Source organism: Pseudophryne corroboree, chromosome 8, assembly GCF_028390025.1.
Source record: "Pseudophryne corroboree isolate aPseCor3 chromosome 8, aPseCor3.hap2, whole genome shotgun sequence".
Classification (NCBI taxonomy): domain Eukaryota; kingdom Metazoa; phylum Chordata; class Amphibia; order Anura; family Myobatrachidae; genus Pseudophryne; species Pseudophryne corroboree.
Window position 1 is genome coordinate 414,858,382 of NC_086451.1, and position 24,661 is coordinate 414,883,042.

The 24,661-nt window shown below is 49.8% G+C and overlaps 1 protein-coding gene across 5 annotated transcripts in view; it reads right to left on the bottom strand.

Annotated features, from left to right (window-relative positions):
- Positions 1 to 24,661, bottom strand: part of MAP4K1 (mitogen-activated protein kinase kinase kinase kinase 1) — a 165,775-nt gene that overhangs the window by 113,450 nt on the left and 27,664 nt on the right. For 4 of the 5 annotated variants that reach the window (XM_063937909.1, XM_063937908.1, XM_063937907.1 and 1 more), the window contains exon 2: positions 9,404 to 9,461. The exons of the other annotated variant lie outside the window; for it this stretch is intronic. Coding sequence is in view for 3 of the 4 variants with exons in the window: in XM_063937908.1 (XP_063793978.1) it covers positions 9,404 to 9,461 (58 nt within the window). In the remaining variant the exon portion in view is untranslated. The remainder of the gene's footprint in view (positions 1 to 9,403; positions 9,462 to 24,661) is intronic. 5 annotated transcript variants of the gene reach the window in all.

Below are 24,661 nucleotides of genomic sequence, written 5' to 3' on the forward strand. Positions count from 1 at the left end.
TTGGAAGGGCCATCCTGCGTGACACTGCAGTGCCACTCCTAGATGGGCCCGGTGTTTGTGTCGGCCACTAGGGTCGCTAATCTTACTCACACAGCTACCTCATTGCGCCTCTTTTTTTCTTTGCGTCATGTGCTGTTTGGGGAGGGTTTTTTGGAAGGGACATCCTGCGTGACACTGCAGTGCCACTCCTAAATGGGCCCGGTGTTTGTGTCGGCCACTAGGGTCGCTAATCTTACTCACACAGCTACCTCATTGCGCCTCTTTTTTTCTTTGCGTCATGTGCTGTTTGGGGAGGGTTTTTTGGAAGGGACATCCTGCGTGACACTGCAGTGCCACTCCTAGATGGGCCAGGTGTTTGTGTCGGCCACTAGGGTCGCTTAGCTTAGTCATCCAGCGACCTCGGTGCAAATTTTAGGACTAAAAATAATATTGTGAGGTGTGAGGTATTCAGAATAGACTGAAAATGAGTGGAAATTATGGTTTTTGAGGTTAATAATAATATGGGATCAAAATGACCCCCAAATTCTATGATTTAAGCTGTTTTTTAGGGTTTTTTGAAAAAAACACCCGAATCCAAAACACACCCGAATCCGACAAAAAAAATTCGGTGAGGTTTTGCCAAAACGCGGTCGAACCCAAAACACGGCCGCGGAACCGAACCCAAAACCAAAACACAAAACCCGAAAAATTTCAGGCGCTCATCACTAGTTATACTGCGACCAGCAATCGCCTCAGCCTGGATGTGCAGTGCTGGTTTGGCTTGGTCGGATTCCCTGACTGAAAATATTGATACCTTAGACAGGGACAGTATATTACTGACTATAGAGCATTTAAAAGATGCATTTCTATATATGCGTGATGCACAGCGGGATATTTGCCGACTGGCATCAAGAGTAAGTGCGCTGTCCATTTCTGCCAGAAGAGGGTTATGGACGCGACAGTGGTCAGGTGATGCGGATTCCAAACGGCATATGGAAGTATTGCCTTATAAAGGGGAGGAGTTATTTGGGGTAGGTCTGTCAGATCTGGTGGCCACGGCAACAGCTGGGAAATCCACATTTTTACCCCAGGTCGCCTCTCAACATAAGAAGACGCCGTATTATCAGCCGCAGTCCTTTCGTCCCCATAAGGGCAAGCGAGCGAAAGGCTCCTCATTTCTGCCCCGGGGCAGTGGAAGGGGAAAAAGGCTGCAACAGACAGCCAATCCCCAAGAACAGAAGCCCTCTCCCGCTTCTGCCAAGTCCTCAGCATGACGCTGGGGCTTTACAAGCGGACTTAGGCACGGTGGGGGCACGTCTCAAGAATTTCAGCGCGCAGTGGGCTCACTCGCAGGTAGACCCCTGGGTCCTTCAGGTGGTATCTCAGGGGTACAAATTGGAATTCGAGACACCTCCCCCTCGCCGTTTCATAAAGTCTGCTTTACCGACGTCTCCCTCAGACAGGGAGACAGTATTGCAAGCCATTCACAGCCTGTATTCCAAGCAGGTGATAATCAAGGTACCCCTCCTGCAACAGGGAAAGGGGTACTATTCCACACTATTTGTGGTACCGAAGCCGGACGGCTCGGTGAGACCAATTTTAAATCTAAATTCCTTGAACACTTACATACAAAGGTTCAAATTCAAGATGGAGTCACTCAGAGCAGTGATTGCAAACCTGGAAGAAGGGGACTATATGGTCTCTCTGGACATCAAAGATGCTTACCTACATGTCCCAATTTACCCTTCTCCAAGGGTACCTCAGGTTTGTGGTACAGAACTGTCACTATCAGTTTCAGACGCTGCCGTTTGGATTGTCCACGGCATCCCGGGTCTTTACCAAGGTAATGGCCGAAATGATGATACTCCTTCGAAAGAAGGGAGTTTTAGTTATCCCTTACTTGGACGATCTCCTGATAAGGGCAAGATCCAGGGAACAGTTGGAAGTCGGGGAAGCACTATCTCAGATAGTGCTGCGGCAGCACGGTTGGATTCTCAATATTCCAAAATCGCAGCTGATCCCGACGACACGCCTTATATTCCTAGGGATGATCCTGGACACAGTCCAGAAAAAGGTGTTTTCTCCCGGAGGAGAAAGCCAGGGAGTTATCCGAACTAGTCAGAAACTTCCTAAAACCAGGCCAAGTGTCAGTGCATCAGTGCACAAGGGTCCTGGGAAAAATGGTGGCTTCCTACGAAGCAATTCCATTCGGCAGATTCCACGCAAGAACTTTCCAGTGGGACCTGCTGGACAAATGGTCCAGATCGCATCTTCAGATGCATCAGCGGATAACCCTGTCACCAAAGACAAGGGTGTCTCTCCTGTGGTGGTTGCAGAGTGCTCATCTTCTAGAGGGCCGCAGATTCGGCATTCAGGACTGGGTCCTGGTGACCACGGATGCCAGCCTGCGAGGCTGGGGAGCAGTCACACAGGGAAGAAATTTCCAGGGCTTGTGGTCAAGCCTGGAGACATCACTTCACATAAATATTTTAGAGATAAGGGCCATTTACAATGCCCTAAGCCAAGCAAGACCTCTGCTTCAAGGTCAGCCGGTGCTGATCCAGTTGGACAACATCACGGCAGTCGCCCACGTAAACAGACAGGGCGGCACAAGAAGCAGGAGGGCAATGGCAGAAGCTGCAAGGTTTTTTCGCTGGGCGGAAAATCATGTGATAGCACTGTCAGCAGTGTTCATTCCGGGAGTGGACAACTGGGAAGCAGACTTCCTCAGCAGGCACGACCTCCACCTGGGAGAGTGGGGACTTCACCCAGAAGTCTTCCACATGATTGTAAACCATTGGGAAAAACCAAAGGTGGACATGATGGCGTCCCGCCTAAACAAAAAATTGGACAGGTATTGCGCCAGGTCAAGGGACCCTCAGGCAATAGCTGTGGACGCTCTGGTAACACCGTGGGTGTACCAGTCAGTGTATGTGTTCCCTCCTCTTCCTCTCATACCAAAAGTACTGAGAATTATAAGACGGAGGGGAGTGAGAACTATACTCGTGGCTCCGGATTGGCCAAGAAGGACTTGGTACCCGGAACTTCAAGAGATGCTCACGGAGGACCCGTGTCCTCTACCTCTAAGAAGGGACCTGCTCCAGCAAGGACCCTGTCTATTCCAAGACTTACCGCGGCTGCGTTTGACGGCAGGGCGGTTGAACGCCAGATCCTGAAGGAAAAAGGCATTCCGGATGAAGTCATCCCTACCCTGGTCAAGCCAGGAAGGATGTAACCGCAAAGCATTATCACCGCATTTGGCGAAAATATGTTGCGTGGTGGGAGGCCAGTAAGGCCCCGATGGAGGAATTTCAACTAGGTCGATTCCTGCATTTCCTGTAAACAGGAGTGTCTATGGGCCTAAAATTGGGGTCCATTAAGGTTCAAATTTTGGCCCTGTCAATTTTCTTCCAGAAAGAACTAACTTCACTACCTGAAGTTCAGACGTCTGTAAAAGGGGTACTGCATATACAGCCGCCTTTTGTGCCTCCAGTGGCACCTTGGGATCTCAATGTAGTTTTGGGGTTCCTAAAGTCACATTGGTTTGAACCACATGAATCTGTGGAGTGAAAATATCTCACATGGAAAGTGGTCATGTTGTTGGCCCTGGCCTCGGCCAGGCACGTGTCAGAATTGGCGGGCTTTATCCTGTAAAAGCCCTTATCTGATCTTCCATTCAGACAGGGCGGAATTGAGGACTCGTCCTCATTTTCTCCCTAAAGTGGTTTCAGTGTTTCATCTGAACCAACCTATTGTGGTACCTGCGGCTACTAGGGACTTGGAGGACTCCAAGTTGCTGGACGTAGTCAGGGCCCTGAAAATATATGTTTCCAGGACGGCTTGAGTCAGAAAATCTGACTCGCTGTTTATCCTGTATGTGTTAGGCGCCAGGGTCCGCTCGTCGGTGCGGCCCGGCGCCTAGCAACCAGGGACGCCGTGCGCGTACAGCCGCCGGCTCCCTGGCAACGCTAGACGCCGGGCGCACGGAGCCGCTCTGACCTTAGCAACGGGGACGCCACGTTCAGCCGCGTTCCCCGTTGCTGGGTCTGTCCTGATTACCTCATGGTGTGCTGGCCGTGCAGCATGCAAGCTGCACGGCATTTCAGTTGATTACCCTGTCTGGATTTTGATTGGAGGGTTCCTGAATAAAGGCACCCTCAGGACTCCTTACAGACGCCGGTGATAGCTTCCTGTTTGCCTGTGTCTGCTACAGAGAGTTTCCAGTCCTGCTCAATCCGGTTGTTCCTGTCCTCAGAGATCCTGTACTCGGAAGTTTGTCATCTGTTCCTGGAGTCTGACCGAGCACCTTTAACATCTTGTGGTGTTCGTGAGTCGCGGCTCAGCCGTGTGTTGCGGCTTGTCCGCTTACTGTTTATTATTTAGTTTACTTGTGTTCTGGAGCTTTTGCGGAGGATTCCGCTCCCACAGATCCACTCTGGTATCCAGCGGTGCTGGATAGGAGTAACGGATCAGGGGATCTTTGGTTGTCCTTTTCCCTGGCGGCTAGTCCGCACATACCTTTGGTTTAAGTTAGTTAGCTTGTAACCCCTGGCCTGGTTGCTTAGTCAGAGGGCCCCTTGTAATCACCCTGTCTCGGACTTCCCCTTGTCTCCCTTTAAGACCTGCGGGGGCATCGGGGTTGGGCAGACATAATCCGCCCTTCGAACGCGGCTGCCATGGGCTCAAGCAACCATAGTCTCGCAGGGGATTTCTGATAACACGGGCGAGACAACGGAGTTAGGGTGCCAGGGGTTACTAGGCTCTCCTGCTCCCACAACCAGCTTATTTTCCCTGTACTCAGACCTCTGCCATAAGATCTCCTCCGGTCTGGAGTACAGGAATCATAACAGTATGCACCCAACAAGCTGGGTGCTCCTGCTTCTAAGCAGACTATTGCTCGTTGGATTTGTAGTACAATTCAGCTTGCACATTCTGTGGCAGGCCTGCCACAGCCAAAATCTGTAAAAGCCCATTCCACAAGGAAGGTGGGCTCATCTTGGGCGGCTGCCCGAGGGGTCTCGGCTTTACAACTTTGCCGAGCAGCTACTTGGTCAGGGGCAAACACGTTTGCTAAATTCTACAAATTTGATACCCTGGCTGAGGAGGACCTGGAGTTCTCTCATTCAGTGCTGCAGAGTCATCCGCACTCTCCCGCCCGTTTTGGGAGCTTTGGTATAATCCCCATGGTCCTTACGGAGTTCCCAGCATCCACTAGGACGTCAGAGAAAATAAGAATTTACTTACCGATAATTCTATTTCTCGTAGTCCGTAGTGGATGCTGGGCGCCCATCCCAAGTGCGGATTGTCTGCAATACTTGTACATAGTTATTGTTACAAAAATCGGGTTATTATTGTTGTGAGCCATCTTTTCAGAGGCTCCTCTGTTATCATGCTGTTCACTGGGTTCAGATCACAGGTTGTACGGTGTGATTGGTGTGGCTGGTATGAGTCTTACCCGGGATTCAAAATCCTTCCTTATTGTGTACGCTCGTCCGGGCACAGTATCCTAACTGAGGCTTGGAGGAGGGTCATAGGGGGAGGAGCCAGTGCACACCAGGTAGTCCTAAAGCTTTACTTTTGTGCCCAGTCTCCTGCGGAGCCGCTATTCCCCATGGTCCTTACGGAGTTCCCAGCATCCACTACGGACTACGAGAAATAGAGTTATCGGTAAGTAAATTCTTATTTTCGGCTCATATGGTGTGGCGTAATGTGAATTTCGGCTCATATGGTGTGGCGTAATGTCAATTTCGGCTCATACCGTGTGACGTAATGTGAATTTGGCTCATACTGTGTGGCATAATGTGGATAAGGGGCACTACTGTCAATAGCTGGTGAGCATGGGGACATGTATGACAAATGCTGGTGTCGTACAGAGGAGGAGTCTGATAGCATAGAAAGAGGCAAATGTGGCTGTGACGGCACATGTGTATATTTTAAACTGTACTTGTGTTATATTAACTCAAATATTCGGCCCCCTAAATCTACCATACTTTTCAGAATGTCCCACTCAAAATTAGGGTGTAGGTGCTTGGGGGTGCAAGGGGTGGGGTGTTGGGGGTACATATGCACCTAGGCCCACCACTAGTTCCGTCGCTGGGTCAGGGATAGGTTGGGGATGTGTAAGCAGCAATAGGGTGCAGCTGCAGCTAGGACTCAGGGTTATGCCGTAGCGGACAGTCAGTGCCGGACAGTGGTCGCCCCATTATGTTTCATTTTATTTCTCTGGGGTGTATTACATCTACTTCATTATTAGGAACTAGGGAGAAATTAGATTTAGCCACGTGATTTTACTGAGAGAATGTAAAATAGTGCTAGACATGTCCCTGGGCGGTGCTAGACACACCCCTCTGGCGGTGCACCTCCTAATGAAATTAGCTGCGCACGCCTATGGTTGACATGTCCACACACGGACCGTTTTTAAGTGATGTGTCGTTTATAAAATCTTACCCGAACCCGCTCATCTCTACTTAATAGAGATGTGTGAAGATAAATACTGATAAATCTATCTGTGATCTGTAGCCTGAGTCACACAGTGCAATGTTTATTATAGAACTGTACTAGATTCAGGCAAAGCCTGGGCACCGACACAACACACTGTAGGGTGGAGTATTTGATAAGGAAGTAATCTGAACCACAGAGGCATTTTCTGCTCTAGAGTAACATTATTCCTGCAGACCCTCTGTCATTAACACCTTCAGTGATGGAAGTTACTCCTCACATTAAAAGTCACATTGGGGCCTATTAATCATGTAATTATCATGTAACATCTATGGAAACTGCTGTTGTTGTACAGTATGTTTAAGGGCAGCATTATGTACTACAGTATGGGCCTGATTCAGGTTGGATTGCAAATTCTGCTAAGTAGCAGAGGGCCAGATGTATTAACCTGGAGAAGGCATAAGGAAGTGATAAACCAGTGATATGTGCAAGGTGATAAAGGCACCAGCCAATCACCTCCAATATGTATCAAGCAGAAATTGCGATCGCATTGCAATCTCTGCTTGATAGCAGAAATTGAGGTTGCCTTCTGCCGGCGCAGCTTAGCTGTGCCCGCAGGAGGCCCGCCGCCATTTTTCTAACCGCAGCATGTGATGTCACACAGCCGCCGCTATCACGCCTACGCAATGCCCCTCATTTCCAAGACGCCACCCCTGTTTGCCTGCCTCCGCCCCCGCGTTACAGCCCCCCTCCCTATCCCCTGCGAAGGACTCTGCCTGATTGACAGGCAGAGGCGATGGCATTATCTGCGTCCCCCTGCAGAAAATGTGGGCGCTTGCGCAGGACGGGCGCTGCACATGCGCCCACATCTTTTTTGTCATTTTTGCGGTTGGATCGCGTTCTGCGATCCAACCTGAATCATCCCCATTATCCCTTTAACATCAATATATAAAGGACATCTCCTGCTTCCCAGCCAACAGCCCTGACGTGGGCCGTCTCCAGAGTTTTCTATGTGGCTGGTTTGTAACAAGATCTGCAATGCGTAGCTTTATAGACCTTGCATGTGTGTGCTAACCGTTACCCGTTATCTTCAGTGGGGCAGCCCTGCCAGAGATCTCTCTCTATTGGGTTGGAGCTGCTCACTATGCCAGTTTTGCGATTGACGCATTGCACATGGTGGGTCATTCCGACCTGTTCGCACGCAACGATTTGTCGCTGCGGTGCGAATGGGTCCGGAATGCGCATGCGCTGCAGCCGCACTGTGCATGCGCGACGTTGCCCGGCGACAGGGGTCGCCGGGTTACGTACAGGACAACGAAGAAAGCGGTCGCAGAGCCGACCGCTAGAAGATTGACAGAAAGAAGGCGTACCTGGGCATCACCGGACCGTTGCCAGCCGTTTTCGGGGAGTGGAGAAGAAAACGCAGGCGTGTCCAGGAGAACGGAGGGCGGATGTCTGACGTCAAAGCCGGCTCCAGCATCGCTGAGATCATCGCACAGGGTAAGTATGTCCAGGCCTAGTCTTGTTTTACTTGAATTTTTTTTAGCTTAGCAGGGCTGCACAAGCGATCGCAGCCCTGCTAAGCTAAAATACACTCCCACATAGGATCGTGGACTAGTTGATCGCAGCAGCAGCAAAAAGTTGCTGGCTGCGAACAACACGGAATGACCACCATGGGCAGCTAGATAGCAGCTCACGCAGAGTTTCCTAGCGTCTAAACCCAGCAGTAATCACTACTTCTTGCTGATCACCGGGATACGTTCTCATTCAGGGGTGTAGCTACCATAGGTGCAGGGAGTGAATCTGCTATGGGGCCCAGAGCTGAGAGGGGCCCTCCTTCCCTGTCACAGTTACATGTGTTATATACTATTGGGTGGTACATAAGGGCCCTTACACGGTATGTCATAATGTGACTTGGGGATACTGTGTTGCATAATGTGTACTGGGAGTCCTACAACGTGACATAACGTGAACTAGGGCACCACTAGGGTTCATTAAATAAACTAGGGCACTAATATGGGGCATAGCATTAACTAAGGCTCTACTGTGGTTCAGAAAAGGAGCTAGGGCACTATTAGAGGGCATAACATTGACAGCTGCTGTGGAGAGGTGTCTCTAGAAGCATTAGGATAGGGGCCCCTTCAAAATGTTGCTGTTGGACTCACAAAGTTCTAGCTACGCCCTTGTTCTCATTATTATCTACTTATCACATAAGCAGATAACATTTAAGTCTCTTAAGTATGCCTGTAGTACATAGAGATATCCCTTTCATCTGCTAGTAGATGTGGGCTGTAGGTTTTACACATCTAATAATACCATCCCTACTGAAGGAGCATGAAGACCTTGCCAAGTGCTCAGCTGAAGGCAGCACAGAGCGTCCTAAGGATGCTCTCTGGGCAGCTCTGCAGTAGTGCTACTGGCTGTAGGGTGCCGTTCCATGTGCCCTGCAAGCCACATGTAGGTGTCATGGGGCAGGAGCAGTGCAACGTCCCTGATTGTGGGGGTCTTGATGATGAATTCAGGGCGCCATATCCTGCTCCGCCCACCTGGACCTTCCTCGGATAGCCAGGAGCCCAGAGGGAAAAAGTAGGTAAGCATGCAGCTTGTGAAGGGCCGGTCTACACAGCATTTCACAATTACTATCCAATATCCTCAGCATGAGGAAAAAAGGGCATGACCGTGCATTGCGGGGTATGGTTACGCAGCACTGGGGCGTGACGCAAGTCACGAGGTGCTTGATGTTGTTACACTCCCCATCTCAGCATTCTGACCCAGCAGAGCACCTGGAGGCAGAACTGCTTGGCTCTGCCTTCAGGCAGCTGGAACAGGCAGAAGAGCAAGCTGGTCAATCCGGCCATGGTACCCACTGGCATATAAAATATAAAAAAGTGCCATCCCGAGATGTGTCTGTATGTGGTTGTCTGATGCACACAGTAGGTAGACACACATTTTATTTATTTATTAGATAAGGAAGGAAGGGACTTACCAGTCTCCTCTTTGACAATTTTCACTGCTGCCAAATCCCCAGTCACCCTGTTCCTGGCCTGCAGAAGAAAGATCGCATAATTATGCACAGTCAGGTAGGCGTGCGCACCCCGGGAGCCCAGTGAGATGCTAAAAGCATCTCAGGGCTGCAATCACTGGGTGGGATGGGGCGTGTCTGGACCACTGCGGGGGCGCGCCGCGGCGGCTGTGTGACATCACACACAGCCGCTATGACCCGGGACGCGGTGGGTAGCCGTCTGCCAGCATAGCCAGGCTGCTCAGGCAGGGAGCTACTCACCGGGTGCAAAAGCATCGTCACCGTGCAATGCTTTTGCACCCTTGCGGGGGAAGGGGGCAGAGCCAGACATGCGGGGCGGACTAGCCCTGTGCTGGACGTCCCCCCGCATGTCTGAGAAACTGATCGTTGATGTGCTAAATTTAGCACATCTACGATCAGATCTGAATTGCCCAGAAACCCCTCCTCCTCTTGGCAAGTGGCTCAAATTATGACAATAGCAATAATATACAATACAATTATTACTAGAGCTGCCACCACATCATGCAGTTTAAGAGACATGCATGATGGCAGCAGTGGCAGCAGCTTCTTCTACCAAGTTTGTTGTGTGTGTGGATCTGAGTCACTGAGTCTGTGAATCAGTGCACTAGACCACCCCACGCCCCTGCCGTTTTAAAACTTGAGTCTAAATTTATAAATGTGAATTTCTTCTAAATGTAACATCTATGACATTTATAAACGTGGTTTAAATTTACTATGCAGCGACTTTCACATCCACACAATCTTCAGGAGCAGTTTTGGTGGCTGAATTTAAAGAGGCAATTACATTCAGTACAAAACTATACTTATTTTATATCGAATAGTATGGGTCTGGGACTGAGGGTCGACAGCACAAAGGTCGACACACCTTAGGTCGACGCCAATTGGTCGACACACCTTAGGTCGACATGGACAAAAGGTCGACATGGAAAAACGTCGACATGAGTTTTTTTTGGTGTCGTTTTCTTCGTAGAGTGACCGGGAACCCCAATTAGTGCACCGCGTCCCCTCGCATGGCTCGCTTCGCTCACCATGCTTCGGGCATGGTGCCTTCGCTCCGCTACCGCTTCGCTCGGCACACTTTACCGTTCCAATCGTAGTCCACGTGGATCGTTAAGTATGAAAAGGTTCAAAAAAAGAATAAAAATCGTGAAAAACGCATGTCGACTTTTTTCCATGTCGACCTTGTTCCTGTCGACCTTTTGTCCATGTCGACCTTTTGTCCATGTCGACCTAAGGTGTGTCGACCAATTGGCGTCGACCTAAGGTGTGTCGACCTTTGTGCTGTCGACCTGGAGTCCGGATACCGAATAGTATATTCAGTTGCATTAACCACTTAACTATTTTTCTCTGCAAACCCGTTCATAACATTGTGTTTTTTATTCTTTTTTATTTAATAAAGACTCAAAAGTATTTTTTTTAAATATTTAAATAATAGGATTTTGATACCTACCGGTAAATCCTTTTCTCTTAGTCTGTAGAGGATGCTGGGGATACCATAAGAACCATGGGGTATAGATGGGATCTGCAGGAGACATGGGCACTTTAAGACTTTAAAAGGGTGTGAACTGGCTCCTCCCTCTATGCCCCTCCTCCAGACTCCAGTTATAGGAACTGTGCCCAGGGAGACGGACATTTCGAGGAAAGGATTTTATTGTTAAACTAAGGTGAGATTCATACCAGCTCACACCTCAAGCACGACATACAACTTGGCATTCAACATAACTCAAGGCAACGGCCTGAACACTGTCAGCAACAGGCTGACTATAACGTAATCCAATCTGTGTGTAACCATAACTAATAACTGCAGACACAAACTGCACAGGGACGGGCGCCCAGCATCCTCTACGGACTAAGAGAAAAGGATTTACCGGTAGGTATCAAAATCCTATTTTTTCATACGTCCTAGAGGATGCTGGGAATACCATAAGAACCATGGGGTTTATACCAAAGCTCTAGAACGGGCGGGAGAGTGCGGATGACTCTGCAGCACTGATTGACCAAACATGAGGTCCTCATCGGCCAGGGTATCAAACTTGTAAAATTTAGCAAAAGTGTTTGGACCCAACCAAGTAGCTGCTCGGTAGAGTTGTAATGCCGAGGTCCCCCGGGCAGCCGCCCAGGACGAGTCCACCTTTCTGGTAGAATGGGCTTTCATCGATTTTGGCAACGGCAATCCAGCCGTAGTATGAGCATGCTGGATTGTTTTAAAGATCCAGCGTGCAATAGTCTGCTTGGTAGCAGGAGCCCCAATTTTGTTGGGAGCATACAGGACAAACAGAGCCTCTGTTTTCCTAATTTGAGCCGTTCTGGCGACATAAATTTTCAAAGCTCTGACCACATCCAGAGATTTCGACTCAATCAAGGTATCAGTAGCCACTGGCACTACAATAGGTTGGTTCATGTGGAAAGATGAAACCACCTTCGGCAGAAATTGCTGACGAGTCCTCAACTCTGCTCTATCTACATGAAATATCAAATAAGGGCTCTTGTGAGACAAAGCCGCTAACTCAGACACCCGCCTCGCGGATGCCAAGGCCAACAGCTTGACCACTTTCCAAGTGACAAATTTCAACTCCACCTTCTGTAAAGGCTCAAACCAATGTGATTGAAGGAACTGCAACACCACGTTAAGATCCCATGGTGCCACTGGGGGCACAAAGGGAGGTTGGATGTGCAACACACCTTTCACGAAAGTCTGAACTTCTGGAAGGGAGGCCAAGGGTTTCTGAAAGAAAACCGATAAGGCTGAAATCTGTACCTTAATTGAGCCCAACTTTAGGCCCACATCCACACCTGCTTGCAGAAAATGGAGAAAACGTCCTAACTGAAATTCTTCCGTAGGAGCCTTCTTGGATTCACACCAAGACACATATTTTCTCCAAATACGGTGGTAATGTTTAGACGTTACTCCTTTTTTAGCCTGAAGAAGTGTGGGAATGACCTCACTGGGAATACCCTTTCGGGCTAGGATTTGGCGTTCAACTGCCATGCCGTCAAACGTAGCCGCAGTAAGTCTTGGTATACGCATGGACCCTGTTGTAACAGGTCCTTGCGTAGAGGAAGAGGCCAGGGATGTCCTATGAGTAATTCCTGAAGATCTGGATACAAAGCCCTCCTTGGCCAGTCTGGAACAATGAGGATCGCCTGAACCTTTGTTCTTCTTATGATCTTTAGAACTTTCGGAATGAGAGGAAGTGGAGGGAATACATACACCGACTGAAAAACCCATGGTGTCACTAGGGCGTCCACTGCTATTGCTTGAGGGTCCCTTGACCTGGAACAATATCTCTGAAGCTTCTTGTTGAGACGAGACGCCATCATGTCTATTTGAGGAGTTCCCCATAGACTCGTCACTTCTATGAAGACCTCTTGATGAAGACCCCACTCTCCTGGATGGAGATCGTGTCTGCTGAGGAAGTCTGCTTCCCAGTTGTTCACTCCTGGAATGAAGATCGCTGACAACGCGCTTGTATGCCTTTCCGCCCAGCGGAGAATCTTTGTGGCCTCTGCCATCGCCGCTCTGCTTTTTGTTCCGCCCTGGTGGTTTATGTACGCTACTGCAGTTATATTGTCCTACTGGATCAGTGCGGGCAGATTTCGAAGAAGATGTTCCGCTTGAAGAAGGCCGTTGTAAATGGCCCTTAACTCTAGAACATTTATGTGTAGACACGTTTCCTGGCTTGACCATCTTCCCTGGAAGTTTTCCCCCTGCGTGACTGCCCCCCAGCCTCAGAGACTCGCATCCGTGGTTACTAGGATCCAGTCCTGGATCCCGAACCTGCGCCCCTCTAGGAGGTGAGAGCTGTGCAGCCACCACAGGAGTGAGATTCTGGTTTTTGAAGACAGGACTATCTTCCGGTGCATGTGCAGGTGGGATCCGGACCACTTGTCCAACAGGTCCCACTGAAAAACTCTGGCATGGAATCTGCCAAACTGAATGGCCTCGTAGGCCACTACCATCTTCCCCAGTAATCGAGTGCATTGATGGATTGACACTTTTGCTGGTTTCAGAATTTGTTTGACCAGATTCTGAATTTCCAGAGCCTTTTCCACTGGAAGAAAAACCCTCTGTAATTCTGTGTCCAGAACCATTCCCAAAAACGACAGCCGCTTCGTCGGAGTCAACTGCGATTTTGGCAAGTTTAGGAGCCAACCATGATGTTGCAGAACTGTCAGGGAGAGTGAAATGTTCTGGACCAGTTGGTCCCTGGATCTCGCCTTTATCAGGAGATCGTCCAAGTACGGGATAATTGTGACTCCCTGCTTGCGCAGGAGAACCATCATTTCCGCCATTACCTTGGTGAAAACTCTTGGAGCCATGGACAGACCAAACGGCAACGTCTCAAATTGGTAATGACAATCCTGAATTGCAAACCTCAGGTAAGCTTGATGCGGAGGATATATTTGGACATGTAAGTAGGCGTCCTTTATGTCCACCGACACCATAAAATCCCCTTCTTCCAGACTGGAGATTACTGCTCGGAGAGACTCCATCTTGAATTTGAATCTTCTTAGGTAGAAATTGAGGGATTTTAGGTTCAGAATTGGTCTGACCGAGCCGTCCGGCTTCGGGACCACGAACAGGATCGAATAAAAGCCTTCTCCCTGTTGTGACGGGGGAACCTCGATAATGACCTGATTTTGACACAACTTTTGTATTGCGTCGCATACTACCTCCCTGTCCGGCAGAGAAACTGGTAAGGCCGATTTGAAAAATCGTCGAGGGGGAACGTCTTGAAACTCCAGTTTGTACCCCTGGGACACTATTTCTAATACCCATGGGTCCAGGTCCGAGCGAACCCAGAACTGACTGAAGAGTTTGGGACGTGCCCCCACCGGTGCGGACTCCGGCAAAGGAGCCCCAGCGTCATGCGCTGGATTTGGCAGAAGCCGAGGAGGACTTCTGCTCCTGGGAACCTGCCACTGCCGGTGATCTTTTACCTCTTCCCCTTCCTCCAGTAGCAAGGAAGGAAGAACCTCGGTCCTTTCTGTATTTATTGGGCCGAAAGGACTGCATCTGATAGTGGTGTGTTTTCTTTTGTTGTGGAGGTAAAAATAAGGTTTAAAAGAGGGCTTACCCCGTGGTAGCCGTAGATACCAAATCAGCGAGACCGTCACCAAATAAGACACCACCTTTATATCGTAGAGATTCCATATTTTTCTTGGAGTCAGCATCAGCATTCCATTGATGAATCCACAAAGCTCGCCTTGCCGAGACTGCCATGGCATTGGCCTTTGATCCCAAAAGGCCTATATCTCTTGCGGCTTCCTTTAGGTAGGCCGCAGCGTCCCTGATATAACCCAGCGTTAAGAGGATGCTATCCCAATCTAGGGTATCTATATCAGATGACAAGTTATCTGCCCACTTCTCGATAGCACTACTCACCCACGCAGATGCAATTGTTGGTCTGAGCAGTGTACCTGTGGTGACATAAATGGATTTTAACGTAGTTTCCTGTCTACGATCCGCAGGATCCTTAAGGACTGCCGTGTCAGGCGATGGGAGAGCCACCTTTTTTTGACAACCGGGATAGAGCCTTGTCCACCATGGGTGGTGACTCCCACTTTTCTCTATCCCCAGAGGGAAACGGATACGCCGCCGGAATCCTTTTGGGAATTTTAAACTTTTTGTCAGGATTTTCCCAAAGCTTTTTAAAAAGAGTGTTCAGTTCATGAGAGGGAGGAAACGTTACCTCAGGTTTCTTTTCCTTGTACATACAGACCCTTTTATCTGGGACAGCAGGGTCTTCAGAGATATGTAATACGTCTTTTATCGCCACAATCATGTACTGAATGCCAATTTTGGATCTAATCTGACATCACTATAATCGACACTGGAGTTGGTGTCCGTGTCGGTATCCGTGTCTGCCGACTGGGCAAACGAACGTTTTTGTGACCCCGAGGGGTCTGAACTTGTAATAACACATCCTCCACAGATTTCCTCCATGCCTGGTTCTGAGATTCAGATTTATCTAATCTCTTGGTAATAAGAGCCACATTAGCATTTAAAGCATTCAACACATTTACCCAATCAAGAATCGGTGGTGCCGACAGGGTCACCCCCACAGCTGTATGTGTGCCTAATACAGTCTCCTCCTGGGAAGAGCACTCAGCCTCAGACATGCCGACACACGTACACAAAACACCCACAAACACACTGGGCATATAGGGGACAGACCCACAATAAAGCCTGTCAGAGAGACACAGAGGAAGTTTGCCAGCTCACAACCCAGTGCATAAACCCGGTTCTGAAACAGTTACAGAATGTCCCAGACCTGCAGCGCTTTTATAATAACTTATATTGCACCAAAAATCACTGCCCCCCCCGGTTTGCACCCTGTTACTTGTACAGCAGTGTGAGGAAGGACCAGCGTCTCTGCAGCTTCTGTGAAGAGAAAATGACGCTGATGTGAGCTGTGAGGACTAAGCCCCGCCCCCATAATGGGGCGCTTCAGCCCCGCTATTTTTCAAAATCTTTATACTGGCGGGGGTTAGGACAGTGGCTTGGCACCTTGTCCCCTCTTGTCAGTCACTTTTTTAGAGGTGTATATGCTGCCCAGGGCGCCCCCCGCGCCCTGCACCCTGTAGTGCCGCTGAGTGTGGGAGCATGGCGCGCAGCGCGGCCACTGTGCGGTACCTCTGAAGCCGTCACTGAAGTCTTCTGTCTTCTACTCACCTGTCTTCTGACTTCTGGCTCTGCAAGGGGGGTGACGGCCGGCTCTGGGAATGAGCCCGTAGGCGTACCTAGTGATCAAACCCTCAGGAGCTAATGGTGTCCTGTAGCCAAGAAGCAGAGCCTTTAACTCACTGGAAGTAGGTCTAACTTCTCTCCCCTAAGTCCCACGAAGCAGGGAAACTGTTGCCAGCAGATCTCCCTAAAAATAAAAAACCTAGCATAAAGTCTTTTCAGAGAAACTCAGTAGAGCTCCTCAGAGTGCATCCAGTCTGCCTGGGCACAAGTCTAAAACTGGAGTCTGGAGGAGGGGCATAGAGGGAGGAGCCAGTTCACACCCTTTTAAAGTCTTAAAGTGCCCATGTCTCCTGCGGATCCCGTCTATACCCCATGGTTCTTATGGTATCCCCAGCATCCTCTATGTATGAGAAATTATATTATGCACATCTGATAATCGGAGCTCCTTGTAAAAAAACTGGGGGACATAGTGAGGTGGCGCGGTCGCATGTCATCTGATCATGCCAGTTAAGTGGTTAATGAATATTATTGCCACTTTAATTCCAGAATCCAAACTGCTTTAGATGCAGAATTTAGCCCTTGACCTCTTCTGCTGTGTTATCTGTTTACCTACAGTAGATTATTCTTATTGTTTTCAGTATTTAAAATAAAGATTCAACTTTCAGACCTGGCTGCACTCCTCTCTTAAGGTGCATACACACTAGGCAATATTTTAGATGATATCGTTCATTTTCAGCCTTCTGAGTAATATCATTTAAAATATCTCCCAATGTGTATGCTACGAACGATGAACGATGGCATCGTTATCGTCTCCCGCTGTCGTCTGTGCATGCAACTCAATTTGGACATATTGTTCAAAACTGCATATACAGTACGGTCCGGCCACGGCATGACGTCACTGTACGATATCGCTAGAGATATTGTACAGGGTGTAACTGTGTATGCACTAGATTGGCCATCCGGGGGGTAGGGAATACATTAGGCGATATCGCTCATGGAGCGTATCGCATAGTTTGTATGCACCTTTACACAGAGAGAAATGCCTAAAGCTGGGTATACTGTACACTATACAATTATCTGGCAGAAAATCTGTGGTTGGAATGAAAATCTAGTAATGGATGCAGGGCTGGCAACAGAAATCTTGGGGCTTAGTACACAGATATCTTTGGGGCCCCACCTCAGCCCCCGCTCCCACACATCCCTCCCCTGGGAACGAGTGAGAATGGGTGTCAGGGTGAGAGGGAGAGAGAGGGTTGGGTCAGAGAGAGAGAGAGAGAGAGAGAGAGAAAGAGAGGGTGTCGGAGCAAGAGAGAGAGAGGGTTTAATGGAAAAAGAGGGAATAAATTAAAGAGAGAGGGGAGAGAGTGTGTCAGACAGGGAGAGAGAGGAGCGCAAGAGAGGGTGTCAGGGAGAAAGGGATTAGAGAGGAGAGAAAGAGGGGGGGTCATCAGGGAGAGAGTGTGTCAGTGAGGGAGAGGAGCAAGAGAGGGAGGGGAGTGAGCGAGAAAGTTTGTCAGGGAGAAAAAGAAAGAAGGGAGCAAGAGGGATTGAGAGAGAGCGTCAGGGAAAGAAAGAGGGAGTAATAGAGAGAGGGGGGGGTAGAGAGAGAAAGTGTCATGGAGAGAGAGATAGAGTCATAGAGAGAGTGTCAGTAAAAGAGACAGGGAGAGAGACTGTATCAGAGAGAGAGACATGTCAGGTAGAGAGTGTCAAGGAGGAGAGGAAGAGACTCTTAGGGAGAGAGAGGGTGAGGGAGACAGTGTCAGGGAGAGTCAGAGAGAGAGACAGTGTCAGGGAGCATGTAAGAGAGTCACCGTCAGGGAGAGAGACCAAGTGTCAGGGAGAAAGGGCGAGAGAGTGTGTCGGAGAGAGAGAGACAGCCTCAGAGAGAGAGAGAGAGAGGCAGAGTCCAGAGGGAGGGAGAGAGAAAGACACAGTATCAGGGACGAAGAGAGAGAGATTGTCAGGGAGAGAAAGAGGGAGAGATAGAGAGAGACAGTATCAGGGAGAGAGAGACAGTGTCAGGGAGACAGAGAAAGAGTCACAGAGAGAGTGTCAGTGAGAGAGACAGTCAGGGAAAGAGAGAGAGACTGTGTCAGGCAGAGAGAGACAGTGTCAGGGAGAGAGAGAGAGAGAGAGAGGGAGGGAGACATTGTTAGGGAGAGAGTGTCAGTGAGAGAGACAGTCGGTGAGAGAGAGAGGAAAAGACTGCTAGGGAGAGAGAGACAGTGTCAGGGAGAGACAGAAGGTGAGAGAGACACCATCAGGGAGAGAGACCAAGTGTCAGGGAGAGAGGGGGAGAGAGTGTGTCGGAGAGAGAGAGGCAGTCATGGAGAGAGGGAGAGAGAGAGAGAGAGAGAGAGAGACAGTATCAGGGATGGAGAGAGAGAGAGTGTCAGGGATGGAGAGAGAGTGAGTCAAGGAGAGACAAAGAGAATGTCAGAGTGTTAGTCAGAGAGAGGGAGAGAGACAGTGAGAGAGACTGTCAGTGAGAGAGAGAGGGGAGAGAGTGTTAGGGAGAGAGAGAGCAAACTGGAGAGACATTATTACCTGACTACAGAACACGTCTCTCATGGGGGCGGGCACTTCTCGTCATTAGGCCCCACCCCCTAGACACCCACGAAACGCGGCACTGCTAACCTGCTCCTGGCAGCTGGCACTGGTAATCGGGAAGGGGGTGGGGTTGTTCCTGTGAACCTTGGGGCCCCTCAGGACCTCGGTGCCCAGGATGGGGGTACCCTTTGTACCCCCCCTGTCATCGGGCCTGAATGGATGAGAGCAACTGACAATAGACAGTTTGCTACCAAACACTGGAAAATGGACCAAACCTGTCGTTTATACAAACTGGTTAAATCACGGACAGGTTTTGTCCATTTTCCAGTGTTTTGGCGCAAATGGTCAGTTTCTCTTATCCATTACCAGGATTTCATTCCAACCACAGATTATAGGCCAGATAATTGTATAGTGTATGCCCATCTTTATTCAGAATGTATTGTTCAGAAAAGATATACAGGTGTGTCCTCATCCAACTAGCTTTTTGGACTATATAGACACTGCACCACAGGCACTGGCATATTTATAATGGGTGCACACCATGCTCCCATTATGTTTAAATATCACCCTCCGGAGTCCCGTGGGGCAACAGAAATCACTGGGGAAATCGCACCGCAACGTTTTCCCGGTGTTTTGCGCATGCACAGTAGGAAAATCACTGGGAAAATGGCCGCCACGCTATTTTCCTGGAGATCTGTGCAATGCGCCCTAGGCTTTGGGACAACTCTAGGGTCCCTATGGATCCTAGTGCCCAGAGTCTCTGCGCCGCTGGCTAGAGTGGAGGGAGCCCAGATGGAGCCTGCACATGGGCCTCCTCCTCTCTAGAAATGCCCCTGACCACAGGTAGTGATTCCTACTTTCTCCTAAATTTTGCATCTTACTCGCATTGTAGCATTCATAGTCACTCACATTGTACTAGAGACACCAGATCAGTCCTTTTGTCTCAAGAAACAGGTATTAAGTCGCAGGATCAGCATAGTGATAAGCAGCTGGAGGAATGGCGCAATTGCTCATATCGGACCTCTGTCTTTTGCCTTTTTTTTACACAGATTTACAACACACTTGCCTACTCTCTCGGAATGGCCAAGGGGCTCCCGAAAATCAGGTGGCACCCCCTGCCTCCCGGAAGTATGGGCAAGACTCCCATAGCCGATCACCTCCCCACTCAGCCGCCCACTTACCGAATCAAGTGGGTGGACCAGGCTGCCAATGATGTGATTTGCGCTGAATTGCGCCATCATAGCCACATTTCCCGATGTACAATGCCGGTAATCCCAGCATTGTATAGTGGGAGACATGTTCACAATGATGCAATCGTACAGCAAGCCCCTCGCACCACAGCATCACCCCAGGCAGGAAAGAGAAAACTGCATGGGTTGTGAAAGGTACAGGGTGCTAGGAGGAACAACATTTCCCCCTTGGTCTAAGGCACAGTTAGATTGAAATTGGGTGTATGATGCCTCTCAAGTGTCTGCACGGGGAAAATGCCTTGCATCTGGTCCCATATGTGTTGGCTTGGTTTGCTGTTCACCATCATTGAGCACTTGTATCAGTGGAATCACTATGATCTACCGGCACACGGGATGCCGGCTGTCCATATCCCAACAGTGGCATCCCGACCTCCAGAATGCCAGCAGCGGGGTAAACGCAGAGTCCTCTTGTGGGCTCGGTGAGCTCGCCACAGGATCTATTTCCACTCTGTGGGTGTCGTGGACACCCACAAGTGGGAATAGTCCTGTTTTGCTGGGATTACGGCTGTCAGGATTCTGGCGTCGGTATCCTGACTATCGGGATCCCGACAGCTGGAAAGCTGAATGCATCCCGTATCAGCCCTTTACTAGCTGCAAAAGATATTTCTAGAAGCAGTCGTATTTACTATTTAGTATTTACGCTTACATCAAGAACTTTAAAACTCTACTGTTCCGTCTGCACACCCTAACAGAACTTTGTCAACACGGGAATGCTGCATTATAATCCAGTTACCCCTCTTTATGTTGTAAAAATACCTTACTACCATTTCAACTGGAATGTCATCTCGCCACTTCAAATGTAATCTTTCCAAAAGCTTAATGGCTAGGTGACATCCTTAACTCTGAAATGTCCTTTATTCCCCACATTCAATCTGTTTCCAAATCCTGTGACACATATGCAGAAACGCCTATATTTTATACAAGACGTAAATACTATAACCCATGAACTCATTACAGGTTGAATCTCCCATATCCAAAATTTCGAAATACGGAATATTCCAAAATGGAATTTAAGAGTGTACCTGAGATAATGACACCTTTGCTTTCTGATGGTTCAATGGAGATAAACTTTATTTCATGCACAAAATTATTAAAAATGTTGTATAAAATGACCTTCAGGCTGTGTGTATAAGGTGTATATGAAACATAAATGCATTCTGTGCTCTGACTTGGGTCAAATCCCCAAGATCTCTCATTGTGGTATGCAAATATTCCAAAATACGAAAAAATCCAATATCCAAAATACTCATGGTCCCAAGCATTCTGGATATGGGAGACTAAACCTGTATTTCCTGCATTTATTATTGCAATAGAGCGGGATGTACTATCCTTCGCCCCCGCGTTAAGTGCCGTTTTCTCTCCGTTCACACTCACCACTCCGCTGCCCGCCTCTTCCCCTTAGCTCCCCCGTCTGCTTTCTCATTTCCCTCTCCCTCCTCTTCACCGCTGCGGCCACTGAGTTCTCCTCTCGCAGCGCTCCCCATGGCCGTTGGCGCATGCGCAGGGCCGGAAGCTGCAACTGCGGCGCAGGAAGCCTCCAGGATCCATCCAGGAAGGCTGTGTGCGCATGCCGGAAAACACAGTGAGTGGTGTGCATGTGCCAACGGCCATGGGGAGCGCTGCGAGAGGAGAACTCAGTGGAATGCCCTCCCACGCACAACAAGGCTTTTGTCTAGTCCCCAAACCTTCAAGCATTCCCTGGGAACTCACCTCTTCAGACAAGTTTATCAGATTCCAGAACCACCCACATAACCTTCATAAGATTTCCTATCGAATTACATCCTCTCTGTACAGTCCACACAGTGACATAACCTCACATGCAGAGCCGAATTAACGGCGGGGCACAAGGGGCAGTCATCCTGGGGTCCCCACACAAGTGGGGCCCCTACACACTGTCCTCACAACTGCAAAAAAACATCAGAGTAGGAGTACAGCATTTACCTGTCTCCTCTCCGTCCTCAGCAGCTGAGACGTTCCATTACAGCTGCGGCCGCCGAGGAGCTTCACTCACTGCATTTCTGGGCACCGTACTACAAAAAGGATATCCTGGAGCTTGAAAAGGTACAGAGGAGGGCGACCAAACTAATTAAGGGCATGGAGACGATGGAATACAAGGAAAGGCTTGAAAGACTAGGCATGTTTACATTGGAAAAGCGGAGACTAAGAGGGGATATGATCAACATCTACAAATATATAAGGGGACAATACACAGAGCTTGCGCGGGACCTGTTTTTGGTTAGATCAACACGGAGGACTCGTGGACACTCGCTCAGGTTAGAGGAGAGGAGATTCCGCACAATACGGCGTAAAGGCTTTTTCACGGTAAGGACAATACATGTTTGGAATTCCCTGCCCGAGGGAGTTGTAATGGCGGAATCTGTCAACACCTTTAAGAATGGGTTAGATAAATTCCTAATGGATAAGGATATCCAGGGGTATGGTGCATAGTCATGCATTATAGTTACTATAAATAGGGATAAAATGTAACGGCTGACAGCATCATCAGTCAGAAATTTTAGTCAAATCATCATGCATAGGAGACCACAAATAGGTTGAACTCGATGGACAATTGTCTTTTTTCAACCTCAGATACTATGTTACTATGTAAGTCTCGCGAGATTTGACATTATCTCGCGAGACTTCACACTGCTGTGAGTGAAGCTCCACGGCGGCCACAGCAGTAAAGGAACAGCTTAGCTGCCGAGAAGGACGGAGAGGAGACAGGTAAATGCTGTACTCTTACTCTGATGTTTTTTATTGCAGTTGTGAGGACAGTGTGGGGGGCCCCCACAAATTTGTTGCCCAGCGGCCCCCACAGACCTTAATCCAACCCTGCTCACATGTCTTCACTTTCTTCATTATCACATCCTTCTGACACCAAGACAACATTGTTGTGTGACCTGGGCCTAATGCAGACCTGATCATAGATGTGCATTCGCATCTGCCAAGTAGCTACCTGTCTACGCAGCCTAGCTGCACTCTGTTTTTGGCCACAGCGGCTGCATGTGACGTCACTCAGCTGCCGCGGCCCGCCATGCAAGCGGTCATGTCTGGAGCACGCCCCCAAAGCGCAGCCGCAACGCTGTCAACGCCCCGCAACTGCCTCTGCCTGTCACTCAGGCAGAGGCGACTGCACCAGTGAGATGCCTTTGCATCTCACTGTGTGCGCACGTGCAGTGTGGTTGCTGCGCGTGCGCACACAGCACAGGGCTTCAGCATGCGTTTGCTGCCGATGCAGCGACCAGGTCTGAATGAGGCCCTATATCATGTAGCTCACAAAGAAAGCTTGTGAGCAGGGCCTTTTACAGCTGTGTCCCTTATTACACAGTCTTGCTTTATTACTGCATTGTTCCCGACTGTAAAGCTCAACAGAATATGCTGGTGCTATATAAGTAACTGTTAATAAAAATATTGAGGGTGGGATGTACCAAAGTATCGCGGTACATCCCGCCACTTATTGCATTGATACTAACACATATGTATAAACATATATGATTAGTGTTGCAAGAGACAGCAGTTGCGATCAGAGCTGTCCTTCGCGATTCGCTGTGGCTGGTGGCAGTGGCGTCATGAAGGGGGTGCGGGGGGTGCGGCCCGCACCCAGGTGTCACCCTTCAATGGGGTGACACCAAAAAGAGCTGTACACCCGCCTGGCCTGACTATTTTCACCGCCGCAGCGCCGCCGGGTCTGTACTGCCGCAATCTATAGATGCCGGGTGCAGTATGTCACTTCCGGTGACGTCATCACGCACGCCGGCACCGCAGGGCAGGCCATTCTGGGAGAGTAGATGTATTCTGGGAGGGAGAATGGGAGTCGAGTGCATGGTGCCCACATGGGGTGCGCCCGGCTCCCGTCTTTGTAGCTAGCAGGGTACCCGTCTCTCATCCCTGCCTGCCACCACCGGAGCACCGCCGGGCGCGCACAGAAGATGCGCCTGGATCTCGTCCCTGCCGCTGAAGGAGCACCGCCGGGCGCGCACAGGAGATGCGCCTGGATCTCGTCCCTGCCGCTGAAGGAGCACCGCCGGGCGCTTGGTGCCTGTACCTGCCGCCGCTGGAGCTGGTAGGCTTTAAAATTAAATGATAGTCTCCAGTATGTTTCCCTCCAACCCAGTGTCCCCAGTCTGTCCCTCTCCCACTCTGCACCCTCTCCCACCCAGTGTCCCAATCCCCAGTATGTCCCCCTCCCACTCTGCATCCTCTCCCACCCAGTGTCCCAATCCCTAGTCTGTCCCCCTCCCACTCTGCATCCTCTCCCACCCAGTGTCCCAGTCCCCAGTATGTCCCCCTCCCACTCTGCGTCCTCTCCCACCCAGCGTACCAATCCCCAGTATGTCCCCCTCCCACTCTGCGTCCTCTCCCACCCAGCGTCCCAATCCCCAGTATGTCCCTCTCCCACTCTGCGTCCTCTCCCACCCAGCGTCCCAGTCCCCAGTATGTCCCTCTCCCACTCTGCATCCTCTCCCACCCAGTGTCCCAGTCCCCAGTATGTCTCCCTCCCACTCTGCGTCCTCTCCCACCCAGCGTCCCAATCCCCAGTATGTCCCCCTCCCACTCTGCGTCCTCTCCCACCCAGCGTCCCAATCCCCAGTATGTCCCTCTCCCACTCTGCGTCCTCTCCCACCCAGCGTCCCAACCCCCAGTATGTCCCCCTCCCACTCTGCGTCCTCTCCCACCCAGCGTCCCAATCCCCAGTATGTCCCCTTC